This window comes from Rhineura floridana, chromosome 3, assembly GCF_030035675.1.
Source record: "Rhineura floridana isolate rRhiFlo1 chromosome 3, rRhiFlo1.hap2, whole genome shotgun sequence".
Lineage (NCBI taxonomy): Eukaryota > Metazoa > Chordata > Lepidosauria > Squamata > Rhineuridae > Rhineura > Rhineura floridana.
In genome coordinates this window covers 201,036,588-201,059,137 of record NC_084482.1, presented here as the reverse complement: position 1 = coordinate 201,059,137, position 22,550 = coordinate 201,036,588, and the positions used below count along the sequence as shown (strand labels likewise).

The 22,550-nt window shown below is 43.3% G+C and overlaps 1 protein-coding gene across 20 annotated transcripts in view; it reads left to right on the top strand.

Moving 5' to 3' along the window:
• The window catches only part of TNXB (tenascin XB), a 158,405-nt gene that overhangs the window by 120,917 nt on the left and 14,938 nt on the right, over positions 1–22,550 (top strand). For all 20 annotated transcript variants that reach the window (XM_061619534.1, XM_061619532.1, XM_061619533.1 and 17 more), the window contains 4 exons: positions 2,671–2,958; positions 3,422–3,706; positions 20,596–20,910; positions 22,290–22,412. In XM_061619534.1, the coding sequence (XP_061475518.1) occupies positions 2,671–2,958; positions 3,422–3,706; positions 20,596–20,910; positions 22,290–22,412 (1,011 nt within the window). The remainder of the gene's footprint in view (positions 1–2,670; positions 2,959–3,421; positions 3,707–20,595; positions 20,911–22,289; positions 22,413–22,550) is intronic.

Below are 22,550 nucleotides of genomic sequence, written 5' to 3'. Positions count from 1 at the left end.
GGCACTGGTGAGCCCCCTCCTTTGTCAGTGGGCTTGACGCAGTGAAGGAATATGGATGAGGGAGATGGCATGGGAGAAGAGGTGAAATGTCCTCTTCCCCCAGCACTAATGGTTCTATAAAGTTTGGAACTTTTTGTAAACTGCTTAAAGGTTCTATTTACAATCAAGGAGTATATGAATTTTGTTACATGAATAAAATAACTCACCACCACCACAACATGGCCTTTAAAGCATGGGAGAAGATCTTAGGAGATCCCCTCAAGTCTTCTATGTCTGTTTCAGCCTTTAATTGGTCATCTCATAAGAACATAAGAAGAGCCTGCTGGATCAGGCCAGTGGCCCATCTAGTCCAGCATCCTGTTCTCACAGTGGCCAACCAGGTGCCTGGGGGAAGCCCGCAAGCAGGACCCGAGTGCAAGAACACTCTCCCCTCCTGAGGCTTCCGGCAACTGGTTTTCAGAAGCATGCTGCCTCTGACTAGGGTGGCAGAGCACAGCCATCATGGCTAGTAGCCATTGATAGCCCTCCATGAATTTGTCTAATCTTCTTTTAAAGCCATCCAAGCTGGTGGCCATTACTGCATCTTGTGGGAGCAAATTCCATAGTTTAACTATGCGCTGAGTAAAGAAGTACTTCCTTTTGTCTGTCCTGAATCTTCCAACATTCAGCTTCTTTGAATGTCCACGAGTTCTAGTATTATGAGAGAGGGAGAAAAACCTTTCTCTATCCACCCTCTCAATGCCATGCATAATTTTATACACTTCTATCATGTCTCCTCTGACCCGCCTTTTCTCTAAACTAAAAAGCCCCAAATGCTGCAACCTTTCCTCGTAAGGGAGTCGCTCCATCCCCTTGATCATTCTGGTTGCCCTCTTCTGAACCTTTTCCAACTCTAGAATATCCTTTTTGAGATGAAGCGACCAGAACTGCACACAGTATTCCAAATGCGGCCGCACCATAGATTTATACAACGGCATTATGATATCGGCTGTTTTATTTTCAATACCTTTCCTAATTATTGCTAGCATGGAATTTGCCTTTTTCACAGCTGCCGCACACTGGGTCGACATTTTCATCGTGCTGTCCACTACAACCCCGAGGTCTCTCTCCTGGTCGGTCACTGCCAGTTCAGACCCCATGAGCGTATATGTGAAATTAAGATTTTTTGCTCCAATATGCATAATTTTACACTTGTTTATATTGAATTGCATTTGCCATTTTTCCGCCCATTCACTCAGTTTGGAGAGGTCTTTTTGGAGCTCTTCGCAATCCCTTTTTGTTTTAACAACCCTGAACAATTTAGTGTCGTCAGCAAACTTGGCCACTTCACTGCTCACTCCTAATTCTAGGTCATTAATGAACAAGTTGAAAAGTACAGGTCCCAATACCGATCCCTGAGGGACTCCACTTTCTACAGCCCTCCATTGGGAGAACTGTCCGTTTACTCCTACTCTCTGCTTTCTGCTTCTTAACCAATTCCTTATCCACAAGAGGACCTCTCCTCTTATTCCATGACTGCTAAGCTTCCTCACAAGCCTTTGGTGAGGTACCTTGTCAAACGCTTTTTGAAAGTCTAAGTACACTATGTCCACTGGATCACCTCTATCTATATGCTTGTTGACACTCTCAAAGAATTCTAATAGGTTACTGAGACAGGACTTTCCCTTGCAGAAGCCATGCTGGCTCTGCTTCAGCAAGGCTTGTTCTTCTATGTGCTTAGTTAATCTAGCTTTAATAATACTTTCTACCAGTTTTCCAGGGACAGAAGTTAAGCTAACTGGCCTGTAATTTCCGGGATCCCCTCTGGATCCCTTTTTGAAGATTGGCGTTACATTTGCCACTTTCCAGTCCTCAGGCACGGAGGAGGACCCGAGGGACAAGTTACATATTTTAGTTAGCAGATCAGCAATTTCACCTTTGAGTTCTTTGAGAACTCTCGGGTGGATGCCATCCGGGCCCGGTGATTTGTCAGTTTTTATATTGTCCATTAAGCTTAGAACTTCCTCTCTCGTTACCACTATTTGTCTTAGTTCCTCAGAATCCCTTCCTGCAAATGTTAGTTCAGGTTCAGGGATCTGCCCTATATCTTCCACTGTGAAGACAGATGCAAAGAATTCATTTAGCTTCTCTGCAATCTCCTTATCGTTCTTTAGTACACCTTTGACTCCCTTATCATCCAAGGGTCCAATTGTCTCCCTAGATGGTCTCCTGCTTTGAATGTATTTATAGAATTTTTTGTTGTTGGTTTTTATGTTCTTAGCAATGTGCTCCTCAAATTCTTTTTTAGCATCCCTTATTGTCTTCTTGCATTTCTTTTGCCAGAGTTTGTGTTCTTTTTTATTTTCTTCATTTGGACAAGACTTCCATTTTCTGAAGGAAGACTTTTTGCCTCTAAGAGCTTCCTTGACTTTGCTCGTTAACCATGCTGGCATCTTCTTGGCCCTGGCGGTATCTTTTCTGATTTGCGGTATGCACATCTCAGAAAGGTATCTGTCACTTTTGGAGTTTTCCCAATGGACCTGCATGGCTGTCTGCGGTTTTTGCAATCTTTGCTGCTACAGATTAACACAGCTGTTACTTTTTAGACAAACGAGATTGTCAAGGTAAGGGAAAGGCTCCCAGTAAAGCCCAGCAGATGACACATTCTGCTTTTCTCTTTTCTACCCCCAGCCACTCCCGTACAACCAGTCCCTCCAAAGCCCACCCTGGGGGAGCTCTCAGCCTCTGACATTAACAGCACATCTGCCCATCTGTCCTGGAGTGTCGCCTCTGGGAATTTTGACTCCTTCATCATTCAGTACCGAGATGCAGAGGGCAAGCCTCAGGCATTGCCTGTGGATGGAAGCTCCCGTGACATCATAGTCTCCAACCTGGTACCTTCCCGTAGATACAAGTTCAACCTCTATGGTATCTCCGGACGGAAGCGCCTTGGACCCATCTCCACTGAAGCAGTCACAGGTCAGAGACCCAGAATTCCTGGGAAGGGTATTACTGCCAGCACCCTGATTTCCCCCCTTTATTGTAGTCCCCCTTGAGAACCTTTCTGTTTGACATTCCCAATGCCTATGCATATCTATGGAATAGTTATGGATATATCTGGCTGGACTGGATATATTCTTAAGAAATTAAAATCCTTTACCCAAAGAATCCAAATTGTTCACCAAGAGCTGGATTCTCATATCTTTACCAGTTAAAGAAGTTGAACAAACTCACATAGTTTTCCTTGTCTTGCGTTGTTTACTCTGCAATTGTTATAATTTCCCATCATTTATTCCACTACTGCTCTTCTGTTTAATGGCCTGTATCAGGGCTTATCACCTGCTTTGCATAACAGAACAGCATGATTCACACCCATTTTGGCATTTAAGTAGTATATAATAATAATAATAATAATTAATAATAAATATCTTATTTGTTCTAGCTCGGATGAAGGAACCAGAGATCCGGCCCAAACTGGGGGACCTTTCCATTTCTGAGGTCACCCAGGACTCTGTCCGCCTCTCATGGACCATCTCTGCTGGGAAATTTGACTCCTTCCTCATCCAGTACAAGGATGCTGAAGAAAAGCTCCAGACAATACCAGTTGATGCTGATTCCCGCACAGTTGTCATCTCTGACCTGATGACTTCCCACAGATACAACTTCAACCTCTACGGCATCTCTGGGAAGAAGCAGATTGGACCCATCTCTACTGATGCTGTCACAGGTACATTGTCTGAATCGCTGTCCTGTTGTTACATCTTCCATTCCAGAACCATTTATAGATCTGCCTTCTTATGTTCACATTTGTATCAATTTCCTCTTCTCTGTGTCCTTTCTTTTTATTTTCTCCTTCCCACTTCACTGCTTCTTCTAATCCCATCCTTGTTTAATTTTAAGAACAAAAGAAAAGCTTCATTGGATCAGAGCAAAACTCCATCTAATCCTGTTTCCCGCAGTGGCAAACCAGATGCCCCTGCAAAGGCCCCAAACGGCATGATGCCAATAACTTCCTCCTGCTGTTTCTCCCCAGTGGCTGGTATACAGCAGCCGGGTGCCTCTGAGCAGGGAAGAGCCATTAAGCCGGGGATGGGGAACTTCCAGATGTTGTTGAGCTCCAATTCCCATTAACAGCCAGCATGAGCAATGGTTAAGGGTGATGGGGATTGTAGTCCAGCAACATTTGGAGAGCCACAGGTTCCTCATCTCTGCATTAAACCATCATGACTAGCAGCCTGTGGTATTCATTTAATCTCATTATAGGCAGCAGATGATCCTCTGGCAGCTACTAAGGGTTCATACACGTTACATTTTCCTCCCAAGCAAAGGGAAGGCTACGGTGATGCTGTCCCTGATCTTGCGACAATAGTGTGATGACAACTGTACAAATAGGTAGTGAGCTTTGTTGCTGTAGAGGTACCTTTGCAACTTGTGTTGCAGGGGTGTCTTATTGTTAACTTGCACCACAATCTTCAAGCAGTGAGAGGTTTCAGGGGTACCAGTGTGTATCTAGGGTTGCTTTCCTTTGACCGAGACCTCACTTACAGCATTTCTGTGATATGAAGTTTGCTTACGCACATATATACGCTGAGCATAAGATGGCCATTTTCACAGCATTAACATCAACAGATAATTACTTCTCATCAGATTTCTGAAGGAGCCTTCAACATTGTAGCATTGGATTCTCACTCAGAGCAATTCAAACTTCCGTGTCTTTTTCAGACTCAGTCCAGGATGGTCAGTCTTGTCCTCTTTCACACACACAGACATCTTGATGACATTGTGTCCAGTCAGGGAAGGGAGAAAAAATACATGCCTGTGAGGCGTCCTTCCCTGGCTCTCCCTGTCAGGTTCCTACCTGCTCGTGGTTACTGCCTGTCTCTAGGCACCACCAGGGACTCCACCAGTCCGGACTGCACTCTCTTATGGTTTACCTATCCGCTCTAGCACAGATCTCAACAGATCCCCCTGCTAGGCAACCACCAGTAACGTCAGACTCTGAATACTGGTATTGTTATTCTCTTCACCGCTGCCACCATTTGTTACAGTTCCCCTTCAGCCTTGGTCATTACTTTACCCTCCCTTCTGGTCTGTGAAACCCCAGCCAAGGATCAGGCCTTTGGTAAACCAAATTAAGTATTTATTAAAGATAACAAAGCTAACAAGATTAACAAGATTTCTTCTTAAGGCACATAAGCATATGGTTTTACTCAATACTAATCCGAACTCCACCTCCCTCCTTCTTCACTCTCTCCTGACAAACAACTCTCTCAAACCCCACCAAGCAATCCACTCTTTTTCTTCTCCCCCCTATTCCACAATTTACCACCTCACATTCACCCAGATTTACCTGTCATCCTTTCATTTATACTGTCAGCCATTTTAAACATTTAGCCAATCATCAAGCATTCTATTGCCCATTCACTCCCCCTCCTCTTTCACTACTTACCATGTATACTCTAAACAACCAGCACTTACCATATATACACTAATATATAGGAACATCACATTTCCCCCCCCTTAAACAACGGCAGAGTATTATTCCTGTTCCAGGATTTATACGTCGCGTTAACAAATAAAAGTCTCTATGGGGAAAATGTCTTTCTTTGTTCCTCTGTCTGGTCACGTCACTGCAGTCCCAGCCGCTTGCCTGGAAAGTCCATCGGCCAGTACATTGTCCTTGCCTTTGATGAACTGGAAGTCCACTTGATAGTCCTGTAGGGCCCAGGACCACCTCTGCAGCATAGTGTTATGGTTTTTCATAGTCTGCAACCATAACAAGGCCCGATGATCCGTAGTCACTGTGAATCTTCGTCCCCACACGTATGGGCGCAACTTGTTCAGTCCCCACACGACCGCTAGGCACTCCTTCTGGACCGACAAATAGTTTTTCTCCCTCGGCGTCAGCTTGCGACTCAGGTACGCCACTGGATGTCTGGTGCCTTCTCTCTCCTGCAGCAAGACGACTCCCAGCGCGAGGTCCGACGCATCTGTAGCCACGATGAATGGTTTCTCATAATCTGGTGCTATTAATATGGGTCCTTGGCACAAGGCTTGCTTCAGTAGATCAAAAGCCTTCTGACATTCATCCGTCCATACCACACGCTCAGAACACTTCTTCTTTGTTAATTCATACAAGGGGGTTGCTATTTCCCCAAAATTTCTCACAAACTTCCTATAAAATCCAGCCACACCCAGAAATGCCCTTACTTGTTTTTTGGTTAAGGGGATCGGCCACGCTTGTATTGCCTCCACCTTGCTCCATAAGGGGGTGATTTTCCCACTCCCCACCTTATGTCCTAAATAGATTACTTCCTTTCGTCCAAACTGGCATTTCTTAGCTTTTATTGTGAGGCCTGCTTTTCTTAAGGCCTCCAATACTGTTGTCAGGTGTTGGACATGCTCAGGCACCGACTTGCTAAAAATGGCCACGTCATCGATATAGGCCACTGCAAAATCTGACATGCCTCGCAACACAGTATTGATTAGCCTCTGAAATGAACTTGGTGAGTTCCTTAGTCCCATGGGTAAGGTCACAAACTCATATAACCCATCTGGTGTACTGAAGGCAGTTTTGGCTCTGGATTGCTCGTCTAGTTCCATTTGCCAAAATCCTTTACAGAGATTTAGTGTAGAGATAATGGTTGCTGCCCCCAATAACTCTAACATAGCGTCTACCCTAGGCATAGGATACGCATCTGGGACAGTAATTTTATTGATTAGCCGATAATCAATGCAAAACCTTGTCGTTCCATCTTTTTTCGGAACCAGGACAATACTTGAGGCCCAGGGACTGATGGATTCCCTGATCACTCCTAATTCCAGCATCTCTTCCACCTCCTTTTTGATCTCATTCAAAACTTTCCCATTCACACGGTACGGAACAGATCTGATTGGGGCATGATCTCCAGTATCAATGGAATGTATAACTATACTGGTTCGGCCAGGTTTGTTGTTAAAGAGATTCCTATAGGTTTTCAAAACTCTCAGAATCTCCTCTTTTACTTCCTCCTTCACCTCCTCTGACCATTCCACTTGATCTACCCCTCCTTTGTCTTTGCTTTCCTGTACCAAACCTGGAAGTTCAGGCCCACTTCCCTCAGGGAATAAGGTAACTTGCAACACCTTTGCATCCCTGGTATGGTAAGGCTTTAACATATTTACATGAACCACTTTGCTTTTGTTTAATTGGTCTGTGGTGATTACATACGTCACTGTGTCAAGCCTTTCTCTGATGGTATATGGTCCTTCCCAGTTAGCCTGTAATTTGTCATGTTTCCTGGGTATGAACGCCATAACCATATCTCCCACATCATACACACGTTCTCTGGCTGTTCTGTCATACCAGTAACTTTGCTTCTCCTGTGCATGACTCAAATTCTCTTTCACTACTTCCATCATTGATGTTAATTTATTGCGGAATTCCAATACAAAATCTACTACAGAAGTTTTGTACTCTCCCAGAGTTCCTTCCCACGAATTTTTTAGCAGTTCCAAAGGTCCCCTCACTTTTCTAGTAAACATTAGTTCAAAGGGTGAGAAGCCTGTTGACTCCTGAGGGACTTCTCTGTATGCAAATAAGAAGCATCCCAACCGTTCATCCCAGTCTTGTGGGTGATCTTGAACATAGCTTCTTATCATGCCCTTCAAAACTCCATTAAATCGGGTTCTGTATTTGCTAGGTACTATCAATTGCTTCACTGGTTCACATTCATCCTTTCTCTCAGCAGGCATCCACAGTCTATATAAAATCCCATTCTCACACACAACTTGATTCCTCAGTTTATCAGTGAAAGGAATCTGTTGGGTCAGAGCTTGTTCCTTTCTATGCTTCAAACTTATATCTTTATGCAGCTCTTCCCTGAATTGCTCTGCTTCTTCCCCAGAGACCACTTGATACAGTCTGTCTCCTTCACCAGGCCTGCTAGTGGTTGCTATGGTGACCTGAGGCTGGTTAACAGATTCCACCCTGTTTGTTTCAGCCCCCCTTAATATGGCTTCTTTTTCTCTGCCAATTTGCTGTCTGGTCACTACATATATTTTCCCCTGTGCCCCCATAACATCTCTTCCCAGTATTACTGGTTCTTGTTGCTGGGCATTAATACCAACTTTATATTGGCCCTTTCGGCCTCTCCATTCCATTTTCACTAGGGCCACAGGCAAACTCTCTGGTTGACCCCTCACTCCTTGGATAGTCACTGTTTCCTGAGGTAATATTTCTTCAGATTTTATTAAATCTGGCCTCAGTAACGTCTGAGCGGCACCAGTGTCAAGCAATGCCCAATAAGTTGCCCCTTGTACACTCACTTCCTCTCTCAGACTTGAATTAAGGTCTGTTACTTCTGTCCAGTTTATCTGGCAAAACTGAACCTTTTTCGCTGCTTCTAAAGCCTTGGGCTCTGTTTTCACTGCCCTTGTCTGAGCAGGATTACTAATGGGGTTGGCAACCTCACATTGAAAACGTAGGTGCCCCGGTCTACCACATTTGTAGCATAATTTCTCCTCACTTTTAGGGTACACAGATCCACTCTGGGGTGTCCTGTGCCCTTCAGATTTTACTGGAGGACTCACTCTCTGTGGAACCACATCCCTTCTTCCAGCACTATATGGTCTGGGTTTAAACTCTCTTGATGTTTTCCCCACCCAGCCAGTTCTATTAGAGGCGAAGTGATCCGCCATCTCTGCGGCCTCCTGCACAGATGTAGGGGAACGGTCTTTGACCAGGAGCCTTATTTCTGGTGGTAACTGATGGTATAATTGATCCAGTATCATGAGGCTTTTCACCTCTTCCACTGACTGAGCTTTGGCACTACTCATCCACTTTCCAAATATATCCATCAACTTTGCTCCCAGTTCCACAAAAGACCTCCCTGTCTGTATCTGGCAGTTTCTGAAAAGCTTTCTAAAATAATCAGGCCCCAGTCTGAATCTTTTAAACACTGCTTCTTTGAATTCAGCATAGGTGACGGGCCTGTCTGAGGGGAAATATTGGTATACCTCAGCCAATTCCCCTTTAATCAGGTTTGATAAATACTGCATGTATTTATCTTCAGGTAGCCCCCACAACTGAGCTGCTTTTTCAAAGGTGCTGAGGTAAATTTGAGGATCTTGACCAGGCTCATAGACAGCAAAGTCCTTTGGAGTAATTTTTATTTTTGCTCCATCTCTCTCTTTCCTTGCCTCCTCAGAGTGAAATTTCTCTCTATCAAATTTTAACTTTTCTACTTGTAATTCAGCATCCAATGCTCGTTGCTTCTCCCTCTCCTCAAACCCCAATCTCATTCTCTCAATTTCCAACTCCCTCTGTTTTTCCTTCTCTGCACCTTCCATCCTCAATCTCTCAGCTTCCATCTTCAATCTCTCAGCTTCCAACTCCCTCTGCTTGTCTTTTTCCTCAGCCTCCCATCTTAACTTCTCTCTCAAGTACTCTATATAAGCGGGATTGCTTAAATATCCTTCTGGGGTCTCTTACCTGACAGGTTGTTTTTGCTGGGCAGTAGCAAATCCTATAAGTGCTACCCTCAATTCATCTACCCCTTTACCCTCGTGAGGTAAATTGAATGTTATGCACTTCTCCACCAGCTCCTCTCTTTTCATTTTTATGTATTCAGCTATGGTGTTTGAGTTCACTCACTCTTTGCCACACACTCTTTGCCAGTCACTCTCACAAGAAATCTTGTTTTGCTATTTCTGTTTGCCACACCACTGTTCTGGATTCTCTAGTATTCGTATCTAGATTCTCTGTTGTTCGTATCCCACCGCTACTGCCACCACATGTGATGCGTCCTTCCCTGGCTCTCCCTGTCAGGTTCCTACCTGCTCGTGGTTACTGCCTGTCTCTAGGCACCACCAGGGACTCCACCAGTCCGGACCGCACTCTCTTATGGTTTACCTATCCGCTCTAGCACAGATCTCAACAGATCCCCCTGCTAGGCAACCACCAGTAACGTCCCAATACTAGTATTCCCAGAGACTCTGAATACTGGTATTGTTATTCTCTTCACCGCTGCCACCATTTGTTACAGTTCCCCTTCAGCCTTGGTCATTACTTTACCCTCCCTTCTGGTCTGTGAAACCCCAGCCAAGGATCAGGCCTTTGGTAAACCAAATTAAGTATTTATTAAAGATAACAAAGCTAACAAGATTAACAAGATTTCTTCTTAAGGCACATAAGCATATGGTTTTACTCAATACTAATCCGAACTCCACCTCCCTCCTTCTTCACTCTCTCCTGACAAACAACTCTCTCAAACCCCACCAAGCAATCCACTCTTTCTCTTCTCCCCCCATTCCACAATTTACCACCTCACATTCACCCAGATTTACCTGTCATCCTTTCATTTATACTGTCAGCCATTTTAAACATTCAGCCAATCATCAAGCATTCTATTGCCCATTCACTCCCCCTCCTCTTTCACTACTTACCATGTATACTCTAAACAACCAGCACTTACCATATATACACTAATATATAGGAACATCACAATGCCCCCTCCAGAGGATCTCTGGCTATTATCTCCTATGGCAAGAAATCACTCATACTTGCCCATCTCTTTAACTAAGCAAAGTCCCATCCTCCCAACAAAAAGCAATTTGCCAGACTAAATTTGTCCCAACCATGTTGACCTCTTCTTCAGCAATCTCTTTTTATAACCAGTCACTGGGTTGAGGGGGATCTCTGACAGATAATTCAGACCAACCCCTCATCTCATCATACTATTTTGTAAGCAGCGGTAGAGAGATGTGTGCAGCAGACCAAGTGGCTTTAAAGCTGAATTCCATGTACTCCAAACCTGCTGTCTGAGGTGGGCCGCCTTACTGTGCCGAATGTTAGACCCAGCCCAGTTTTATGAAAGAACACTACGATAATAAGTTAAATCAGGGTTATCATCAGCACCCTGACAAGGCCCACTACCTACACCTGTCCTTCCCCCCCAGCCCCATATTCAGAGCAGCAGCATCTGATTTTCATTTAGATTATCAGTTAGAAAGAAAGAATATTTCGCACAATTTCCCACAATGCCTCTGACGTAGCATCATTCTCGAGAACTGGGGAAAATTAAGTTGGAATGTTGGAAGCTGCTGTATACTGAGTCAGACCATCTCTCCAGGGTTTCAGATGGGGGTGTGGGGTAGCCTCCTTCTCCCAGGCCTTCCTGGAGATTCCAGGAATTGAACATGGGCCTTCTGTACACAAAACATGCATTCTACTCCTGAGCCATGGAACTTCCCCCAAATGGTGGGCATCAGACATCCAGTGCTGCCACTGGCAGCTATCTCTGATTCAAAGTAATCCCATCTGGGATCACCAATAGAGGAGGAGGCTCACCAGACTGCAGTTTGCTCTTGGGCCCCTTAATCTTGGAGCTGGCCCTGAGCTAAATCATCATCATCATCATCATCATAAGTTTTATTTTTCAGTCGCCTATCTGTCTGGGTTAGGGACACTCTAAGTGACGAACAACAAAAGTAAAAACAATACATATATATATCAACACAACCAAATTTAAGCTAAAAGACCATCCTTCAGTTCATATAACATACAATTAATCTGTCCCAATCTTGTAGGCCTGCCTGAATAGCCAGGTCTTTAAGGCTCGGCGAAAGCTTGACAAGGAGGGAGCATGTCTGAGATCAAAAGGGAGGGAGTTCCAGAGGGTGGGGGCCACAACAGAAAAAGGCCTCTCCCTGGTCCGCACCAGCCTAGCTGTTCTCACCGGTGGGACCGAGAGAAGGTCTTGTGAGGCTGATCTCGTCAGGCGGCATAATCGGTGATTCTGGAGGCGTTCCTTCAGATATACTGGTTTCATGATTTCCCAAGGCTCTGTTTCCCCTTTGTGGTTTCACACTTTTTCGCTGCTTTTCCACACAATTCCTTTTTCCCTTCCCTACCTCTACCCCCCACCCTTTCACCTGTTCCCCTCGCTGGATTGTTACCTTGTAGTGGTGAGTGGGCTTGCGTGTTCCAATGAACCCTGTGAGCGATGCCGTCAGGAGTCATGTACTCCTAGCAGGTGGTAAGGTCAAGGCTGAGGAACCAGACAAAGAATGATCCAAGAAAGTCCTTAACGGCAGAACAGGTGGAGGATAACAATGTGTATGTTACAATGGTTGTGAAGGCGGATGAAGGCTGCAGCAGATAAAAGACTTCCAATCGTCGTGGTATCCATGCCATTGGATCACAGCCTTTTTCTGTCAAGATTGTGTGTTGATCGTCGTGCACCGATCTCCCCACATAAAACAAATTCAGGCACAGGCATCTTCCAAGCAAAGACCTTATCTTGGATGACAATCTTACTCGGCCACGGGTGATCGCCAATGAATGAATGATCTTCTCCCTGTTCCTGATGATTTGCCATTTGTCACAAGGTCACCAATTAAAGAGAAAATTGCTGTTCTTGTTGTTATGTGCCTTCAACTCAATTATGACTTATGACGACCCTATGAATCGGCGACCTCCAATACCCTCTGTTATAAACCACCCTGTTCAGATCTTGTAAGTTCAGGTCTGCGGCTTCCTTTATGGAATCAATCCATCTCTTGTTTGGCCTTCCTCTTTTTCTACTCCCTGTTGTTTTTCCCAGCATTATTATCTTTTATAGTGAATCATGTCTCCTCATTATGTGTCCAAAGTATGATAACCTCAGTTTCATCATTTTAGCTTCTAGTGACAGTTCTGGTTTAATTTGTTCTCTAAAAAATTGTCTTTTTCGCAGTCCATGGTATGCACAAAACTCTCCTCCAACACCACATTTCAAATGAGTTGATTTTTCTCTTATCCTCTTTTTTCACTGTCCAACTTTCACATCCATACATAGAGATCGGGAATACCATGGTCTGAATGATCCTGACTTTGGTGTTCAGTGATACATCTTTGCATTTGAGGACCTTTTCTAGTTCTCTCACAGCTGCCCTCCCCAGTCCTAGCCTTCTTCTGATTTCTTGACTATTGTCTTCTTTTTGGTTAATGACTGTACCAAGGTATTGATAATCCTTGGCAAGTTCAATGTCCTCATTGTCAACTTTAAAGTTACATAAATCTTTTTTTTTTTTTTTTCAATAATTTTTATTCAGATTTTCATAAAACATACAAGACAAAATCATAAAACATTCAAAGACAAAAAACAAAATCAAAAATAGTTAAACAAAAAGAAAAAAAGAAAAAAAAAACAAAAATAAAAAATAAAGAGTAAAATATTGACTTCCCATTTGTCAAAGATCAAATCAGTTATAAGTCTATAATATATAACAATCCTGTCTCTTAAGTCATATTATAAAATCACTTTCCTCCAGTAGTTATCTTACTTAATCATCAAATCTCATAAACATTACTTTATTCTTTCCACAAAAAGTCAAAGAAAGGTTTCAATTCTTTAAGAAATATATCTATCAATTTTTTTTTTCCAGATAAGCATATCGATTAATCCATCTCATTACTAATTATGATAATCTTGTTGTCATAACCATAGTCAAAATAAACATTTCAATTAATCCATCACATCAGAATCTGTTAGGTTCAGTAATTTCAGTAGCCATTGTTCTATTATCCCTATTAGTTCCATTTTCCATCTTCCATCTTCAGTAGTCTTGTTAAGTCCAGTAATTTCAGTATCCAATCTTCCATTATCAGTATTCCATAATAATCTTGCTGTCAAAGCCATAGTCATATAGTAAGAGTCTGATGGGAATTACCTCTATCCCAAATATTTTCTTGCCATCCATTCTGAATAGGTTGCTGAAATACTGCTGTAAAATCATATCTCTGTTCTTTTTTTCAAAATACACTGGGTCATCTCTTGAAAGTTTTTCCATTGTCACATGGCTGCAGTTAATTCCATAGATTTTCTCTATATTGGGCTCCATCACATCATTCCAGTCCAGAAGATTATCCATGCCATTGATAACTTTATCTCTAGAATCTTCATTAATTTCTTCAGAGATAACATTGAGTTCCAAACAATAGATTTTATTTCTAAAGTCCATAGACTCCAAATCTTGTTCCTGTTCCACGTTTGTTCCAATCTCCGGGATCTCCTCTCTCACAGGGACCCCTGTTCCAGTCTCCAGGGTCTCCTCTCTCACAGGGACCCCTGTTCCAGTCTCCTGTGTCTCCAAACAATAAATTTTGTTTCTAAAGTCCATAGACTCCAAATCTTTTTCCTGTTCCACGTTTGTTCCAATCTCCGGGGTCTCCTCTCTCACAGGGACCCCTTCCAGGGTCACCTCTCTCACAGGGACCCCTATATCTTTAATCTCCTGCTTCATTTTACTCAATTCAATTTTCAGCTCCTTACAACCCTGTCGCAGGTTTTGTTTCGTTATCTCAATCTCATCCATTATTTTCTGAAACATAGTTATTTCCAGCTTCTCAGCCACTTTCTTAATTGCCATTTTAAAAGAAAAATATAGGAAAACCACTTCTTATTTCAGCAACAATTGGGTTAATACTCCAAACTTGGTGACATCACAGTATAAACAGAGCAGACAGCCTTATCTCTCCATGCTAAAGTAAACAAAATGCAGTTCCCAGGATCGAAACAATTAATGGCGGTCGTCAGAAAACAGATTCGTCAAAATAAAATAGACCAAAAAGAGAGTAGTCTCAGACAATATAATATTCTTCAAAATAAAAATCTGGAATAGAAATCCCTCTTCTGTGTATATCTTTAGAATGCAAATCCAGGACAGCTTTTTGCAACAAAAACAGAGATAAGCTATTAATTAGTGAGTAGCAGAGAGAAGTTATGGCTCCCCAGTGAGATGTCAAAAACCGATCAGTCTGGCAAATCTCTTTTAAACAGCAACAATTTAAGTCAAGTAAAAGAAAAATATAGAAAGAAGGGTGCTTGCCTGTTAGTGCGTTCTCTCTTAGAAGATAAGATGAACGTTCGCTTTTCCAGATAGAGCTTGTTGTTAAAAATCCGTCCCACCTTCGTCGGCTGGACCTCGTCCCATAAATTAATGAGATCTGGTCGTCCCAACAAAAATAGGCTTTGAGGTTAATCTCTTCGTTTCTCCCTACCCGGGAGAAGTTTAATCAGTCAAAAAAAGAAAAAATCTGACTGATATATCTGAATAAGCTTCTTTTGAGGCAGGAGCCCGTCTCAAGAGCAGGCACAGGCTAAGTCACCCTTCCCGGAAGTCCAAGTTACATAAATCTTCTGTTGTCGTTACTTTAGTCTTCTTGATGTTCAGCTGCAGTCCTGCTTTTGTGCTTTTCTCTTTAACTTTCAGTAATAATAATTAAAAAAAGAACCACTCCCTGGATCATCATGTGCCTTTCTCTTGGAGCGCTTTAAAAGAGGGTGAGAAGAATTCATGGAGGACAAGGCTGTCAATGATACTCTGCCTCCATAGTTGAAGGTGGCATGCCTATGAATACCAGTAGCTGGAAACTGTAGGAGGGGAGAGTCCTGCTGTGCCTCAGGTCCTGCTTGTGGGCTTCCCAGAGACATCTGGTTGGCCACTGTGAGAACAGGATACTGGACTAGAGAGGTCATTGGCCTGATCCATCAGGCTCTGCTTAAAGCTGCCCAGCCATTTTCATGGCAGCAAATTCCATTACTTCATACTGTGTCAGAGCTTGGAAAAGTTACTTTTTTGAACTATAACTTCCATCAGCCCAATCCAGTAGCCATGCTGGCTGGGGCTGATGGGAGTTGTAGTTTAAAAAAGTAACTTTTCCAAGCTCTGCACTGTGTTAAGAAGTACATCCTGTTGTTGGTCCTGAATCTCTCACCATCCAGCGTCATTGGAAGACCCCATTGAGTTCTCGTATTATGAGAGAGAGAGACAGAGAGACAGAGACAGAGAGAACATAAGAACATAAGAACATAAGAAGAGACTGCTGGATCAGGCCAGTGGCCCATCTAGTCCAGCATCCTGTTTTCACAGTGGCCAACCAGGTGCCTGGGGGAAGCCCGCAAGCAGGACCCGAGTGCAAGAACACTCTCCCCTCCTGAGGCTTCCAGCAACTGGTTTTCAGAAGCATGCTGCCTCTGACTAGGGTGGCAGAGCACAGCCATCATGGCTAGTAGCCATTGATAGCCCTGTCCTCCATGAATTTGTCTAATCTTCTTTTAAAGCCGTCCAAGCTGGTGGCCATTACTGCATCTTGTGGGAGCAAATTCCATAGTTTAACTATGCGCTGAGTAAAGAAGTACTTCCTTTTGTCTGTCCTGAATCTTCCAACATTCAGCTTCTTTGAATGTCCATGAGTTCTAGTATTATGAGAGAGGGAGAAGAACCTTTCTCTATCCACTTTCTCAATGCCGTGCATAATTTTATACACTTCTATCATGTCTCCTCTGACCCACCTTTTCTCTAAACTAAAAAGCCCCAAATGCTGCAACCTTTCCTCGTAACGGAGTCGCTCCATCCCCTTGATCATTCTGGTTGCCCTCTTCTGAACCTTTTCCAACTCTAGAATATCCTTTTTGAGATGAGGCGACCAGAACTGTACACAGTATTCCAAATGCGGCCGCACCATAGATTTATACAACGGCATTATGATATCGGCTGTTTTATTTTCAATACCTTTCCTAATTATTGCTAGCATGGAATTTGCCTTTTTCACAGCTGCCGCACACTGGGTCGACATTTTCATCGTGCTGTCCACTACAACCCCGAGGTCTCTCTCCTGGTCGGTCACCGCCAGTTCAGACCCCATGAGCGTATATGTGAAATTCAGATTTTTTGCTCCAATATGCATAATTTTACACTTGTTTATATTGAATTGCATTTGCCATTTTTCTGCCCATTCACTCAGTTTGGAGAGGTCTTTTTGGAGCTCTTCGCAATCCCTTTTTGTTTTAACAACCCTGAACAATTTAGTGTCATCAGCAAACTTGGCCACTTCACTGCTCACTCCTAATTCTAGGTCATTAATGAACAAGTTGAAAAGTACAGGTCCCAATACCGCTCCTTGAGGAACTCCACTTTCTACAGCCCTCCATTGGGAGAAATGTCCGTTTATTCCTACTCTCTGCTTTCTGCTTCTTAACCAATTTCTTATCCACAAGAGGACCTCTCCTCTTATTCCATGACTGCTAAGCTTCCTCAGAAGCCTTTGGTGAGGTACCTTGTCAAACGCTTTTTGAAAGTCTAAGTACACTATGTCCACTGGATCACCTCTATCTATATGCTTGTTGACACTCTCAAAGAATTCTAATAGGTTGCTGAGACAGGACTTTCCCTTGCAGAAGCCATGCTGGCTCTGCTTCAGCAAGGCTTGTTCTTCTATGTGCTTAGTTAATCTAGCTTTAATAATACTTTCTACCAGTTTTCCAGGGACAGTGGCATGCTCTGCCCTACTCATCTTCTTTCTAAATACCCCAAGCATTGCAACCTTTCCTATTGCTCTGGCACCCCTTGGTGATTTTGGTGGCCTTGTTCATGACCTTCATGGTTTTATACCAGTGATAATGTCCAAGGAAAACATTTGGACATGTGAAACTGCCTTCTGCTGAGTCAGACCATTGTCCATCTAACTCTGGTATCTGAGATCTATTTTTAACTAGAGACTGGACTTGGGATCTTCTTTCTTCCTTACAAGGAAAGATGTTTCAGTTTAGAAAAAAAGATGACTAAAACTGGATATGACAGAGATTCAGAAAATTACATGTGGCAGATGGTATATTTAGAAAAACGTTTTAGTCCTTTGTCATGATAGTAGAACATGTCAGGGGGTGAAATGTCATCCAATGAAACTAACAGACAGGGGACTTAAAAAAGTTAAAAAATAAATCAGAAACTGATGTGAAAATGTGGAGAATGAATTTAAGATTTGAAAAATGAAAAACCAAAATGGACAGATTTGCCTATCCCTACCATGGAGTGGACCTTGGGGGCATGAGGCACCACTTGAAGAGCCTCTCCTAAACATATGGGGGGAAGGCAATCATCTTCCATGTGATCACCTTCTACATGCAAGCTGCTGTTCTACCACAGCATGATGGGCCCTTCCTAAAAGCTCTCCAAGGCTTCCCACAGCCCAGAGAGGCAAGAGATTTCTCTTTCTCTCTATGCCCCTTGACAAGCAATCCTCACTGCAAATGTGCTCATGCGGCAGAGTGATGGTGAGATTTGACTTTGGATCTGGCTCCGTTTCCTCATCTTCAAAAAGAAAAGAACTGACTCAGAGCAAACAGCCTGTGCTCATCAAAGGGGCAGGATGCACGCAAAATGTAGAAATGTGTGGAGAGATTAATGGTGAAACGAGTCAAGCCACTTACTAATGAGCTGACAGCAGCAGACTTTGTGTTTGGTTTTTACGCAAAGGAAAAAAATGTGCTGACCGTGTGCATTCTGCTTGTGCACTTGAAAAATAAGGCAAGCGTCTTCATCCATACATTCCTTTGTCAAGGCCAGCCCTGCTGCAGAGCAGAAGGACGGAATGGGGTGAGAGGCACAGCTGGAGAATCAGCCATGCCTTTTAGGCTAGCTGCAGACAGGACTGACCCAGGGACAACCTAGACATATAGCTCCAGCAGGTTAAAGCACAAATCTGCCCTTCTCTCTCTCTCTCTCTCTCTCTCTCTCTCTCTCTCTCTCTGTGTTGAACAGCCAAGAGGCATGGGGGGGTGAGGAATGCAAAACACTCTCCCAGGCCTGCCCACTGATTAGCTCCCTGCAGGCACCAACCACCACCAATTGCTTTTACCCCAGCTGAGGTCACTTCCAATAATGGAGCTTGGCGGAAGGGGAAAGGGTCTATGGGCAGGTAAGCTGCAAGCAAGTAGTGGGGAGGGCTCTGCACTTCTCTCACCCATGTATCCTCTCAGCTGTCTGAAATAATCATTCCCAGGATACACTGGGAAAGAAGAGGGCTGGCTCTATTATTAGGCAGAGTGAGGCGCCTGCCTCAGTGGGCAGATGCTTAGGGACAGGGAATTGTGACAGGGTGTTGGAGGACAGAGCTATGTGTTCCACATGAAGTGACCTAAAAAGACCTGCTGCCCTCAAGTATGGTGGAGGATGTTGACCCTTCACCAGTGTTGGTGTTTTAGTCCCCATGTTTGATATAAAAGTATTTCTATGCCACCCTCTCGCAAAACATCTGGTCTGTGTACAGCAACATAAAAACATTTTAAAACAATGCAGTACAAAAGGTGAATTCCAGGGTGAGGATTATTAGGAAAGGGGCCATTTCATTTGGGAAGACAGGCAGCACTAAGGTCTGGATTTGAATCCTGCCAGCGCTAGAGATGGAATGTTCCGTCCATTTCAGTTCTCTCAGTTTCTCATTTTTCCAATCTTATATTCAGTTCCCCACATTTCTGCAACAATCTGAATTGTTTTTAAATCCTCATGAAAATTCTTCAACATTTTAGTGCAAAATTCTCCTAATGTACAGTTTTGACTAACATACCCATTTTTTCAAGCCATTTCTCCTAATATAATTCATTTTTGTTTGTTATTTTTGCTAATATATTCACTTTAATGCACACTTGCCTCTAGTATATGCATTTTTGTAAACATTGGTTGGAGAACTGCATTGCAAAATTCAGAGAAGTGCAAAATTCAAGGGATAACTGTGTTTCAGTTCTCATATTGCTTCAGAAAGTATTAATTTTACAGAATTTCTCCCCCATCTCTAGCCTGTGCCCTGTACCTGCTTTGTTTGTTTTTAATCCATAGGAGATCCTTCTCATGCAACTCATTTCTAGCTCTGCCCAAAGCTTTCATCTGGAAACAGAAGTGTTACATTTTCTGTCCCAAACCTTCAATTATCAAAGACTGGAGTCCTTTTTCTAGGGCTGGCCCAAGAGCCAAGAATGATCAGTCTAGCAATTGAATCTTCAGCTGCAGACACACTGTTCATGGAAAGCATATTTAAAGCTCTTGATTTCTCCCAAAGAATCCTGGAAAATGTAGTTTGCTAAGGGTGCTTTGTAGCCTTGAGAGGGGTAAACTGCAGTTCCCAGGATGTTCGGGGGGGGGAAGCCATGGAATTTAAGTGTACGGTTGGTATGTATGGAGCCTTACATAGTCATCCTTCAAAATATGCATCTGTCCAAGTTTGCAGTGTGGTTCTGCAGCCAACTAATGTTGACAAGAGTGCATAGATTAGCGAAAAGTGTATACATGCATAGATGAGTGAAAATACCATAATGCATTACATTAGGGAAAATTGCTTACAAAAATGTGTATAAGTCAAAGCTGCATACAAAACTGTGGTTATCAGGAGAAATTTGCACAACAGTGCTAGCAAATTTTTGTGAGGATTTTTTTAAAAAAAACCAAATTCCTGCAGAAATGTGGAGAGCTTAATTTAAGATTGGAAAAATGAGAAACGGAGGAAATCCAAAATGGACAGATTCATCTTAGTCTTGTTTTAATTTTAATGTTACAGTTAATTAATTGTAATTTTTATTAATTTTGTCTTAATCTGTTTTTAATGTGTTTTATATTTATATGTTGTATTCACATTCGCTGGTTTTAAATGTGTTTTTATCCTGTTGTACACCGCCCTGAGAGCCTGTTGCTATAGGGCGGTCTAAAAGTGCAATAAATAATAATAAATAATAATAATAATCCATCCCTGCTGTATGTTTAATGTAAACTTTGTTTGCCATTTAGTTGCCCGTTCACTTATCTCTACCCTCTCTCCCATAGCTTTCTCAGAAGTGCCCAGTGAACAGCCTGTGCTTGAAAACCTGGTTGTCTCTGAGGTGACGCCCACTACGCTGCAACTCACATGGGACGCTCCAGAGGGAGGGTTTGATTCCTTCCAGATCCGATACAAGGACTCCCTTCTGGGAAGTGGGAGGAGCCCTCCACCAGCCAAGGAAATGAATGTGCCTGGGCATGACCGCTCAGCCTTGCTTCGAGGCCTTACACCTAACACTGAATACAGCGTTGCAGTCTCTGGCGTCAGAAATGGGTCAGAAGTGGCCAATATCAACACAGTGGCAAGGACAAGTGGGCTAGGTAACAAAGTCAGACATGACACCTGGTTTCCTGGGAAGAGGGACTGACTGTTAAACCATTCTGGGAATTGTCGCTCTGTGAGGGGAACAGGGATCTCCTAACAACTCTCAGCACCTTTCACAAACTACACTTCCTAGGACTCTCTGGGTGAAGTTATAAATGTTTAAAATCACATGATACTACTTTAAATGTATAGTTCAGATGTGGCCTAAGTTGGCTCAGCTTTTTTTGTTTCATAATGCTTTCAAAAAGTACAGAGTTCAGTCACACATATCCCCACCAAAACTCAATGCAACCAGCTGCAGTTATCAAACTGCACCAGTTAACCGGTGCTACAAGGGCCAGCAAGGGGTGAATGCAGAAGCCATGTGTTGAAAGATCTGGACTGATCTTTTGGAAAGCAGCAACAGCAGCAAGCAACCCAACAGCTGCGGCCCTGGCTTGGCTCACAGAATTCGGCTGGCTTCCAGCTGTGGTTTCCTTTGTGAGACCCAAGGAATTAATCTTTGGCATTTCTCTCTTTCCTTTGTGGTCAGCCCAACTGGCCACAGTGAATCCCAAGAGAAAGGGAGGAGGATTTCAAGAGGGGGGCAGTGAGCAAGAGAGAGGCAGGTGCCAAAGCGTGGGTATTGTTTTGTACTCCGAGGGCCAAAGTATGTGTTATGTTGGAATCCCACAACTGGAAATCCCAGCATTAGTTTCTTCTGAAAAAAAACAGCCAATTTGGCTCAGGGTCACAGCATGGGGGGGGGCTCATCCAACCCTTTCTCCCATGCTGCAGCAGCACCCCAAAACCAACTCAGTCTCCTCACTTTTGCTTCTTTTTTAAAGGAAAAACATTACATGAAGAGTTCTGATTGTGGAACTCCAACCTCACATGTAGGGATGGGGGGGAGACATTCGATTCAGTTCACAGTTCAAGCTGAATCTATCAAATTTCCATTTTCTGAAACAATATAAAAACTGAAACACAGCCATCGTTGGAAATTCAAACTGATCTGAATGTTGTGATGCCGTTTGACAGCCAAGCAGTGTTTACGAAACTGCACATATTGGTGAAAGTGTACATAGAAATGAATATATTCATGGAAGTAACATACAAAAATACATCATATTAGAATGAATTATTTGCAAAAACTGTGTACATTAGTCAAAACTGATGCAAAAATGTGTTTATTAGAAGAAAGGCATACTAAAATGCTGAAGAATCTTTATGAGGATTTAAATTTTCCCCCCGCAAGTTGCTGCAGAGATGTCACGAATCAAATTTAAGATTGGAAAAATGAGGAACTGAGAGAACCACAACTGACAGCTCCTTCCAACCTTGCTCAGCTGCAATTGTAACAAAATGATCGGCTCCCTTCTTTCTCTCCCTCCAGAGCTGGAGAGTCCTCGGGACCTGCGGTTCAGTGACATCCGCGAGACCTCCGTCGTGGCCAACTGGAGACCACCGTCCTCTCGCATCGATCACTACAAAGTTTCCTTCCAGCCCTCGGATGGAGGTGAGGCTCTGGAGCCTGTGTTCCTGGGGGGCTGGCATTACCAGCTTTCTCGCTATCCTGCCTGTGGAGACGGATGGCTCTGATGTCCGTGGGGCAGTGAATCCGCTCCGGGTTTTAGTCTGAACTTTCAAGGAGCTG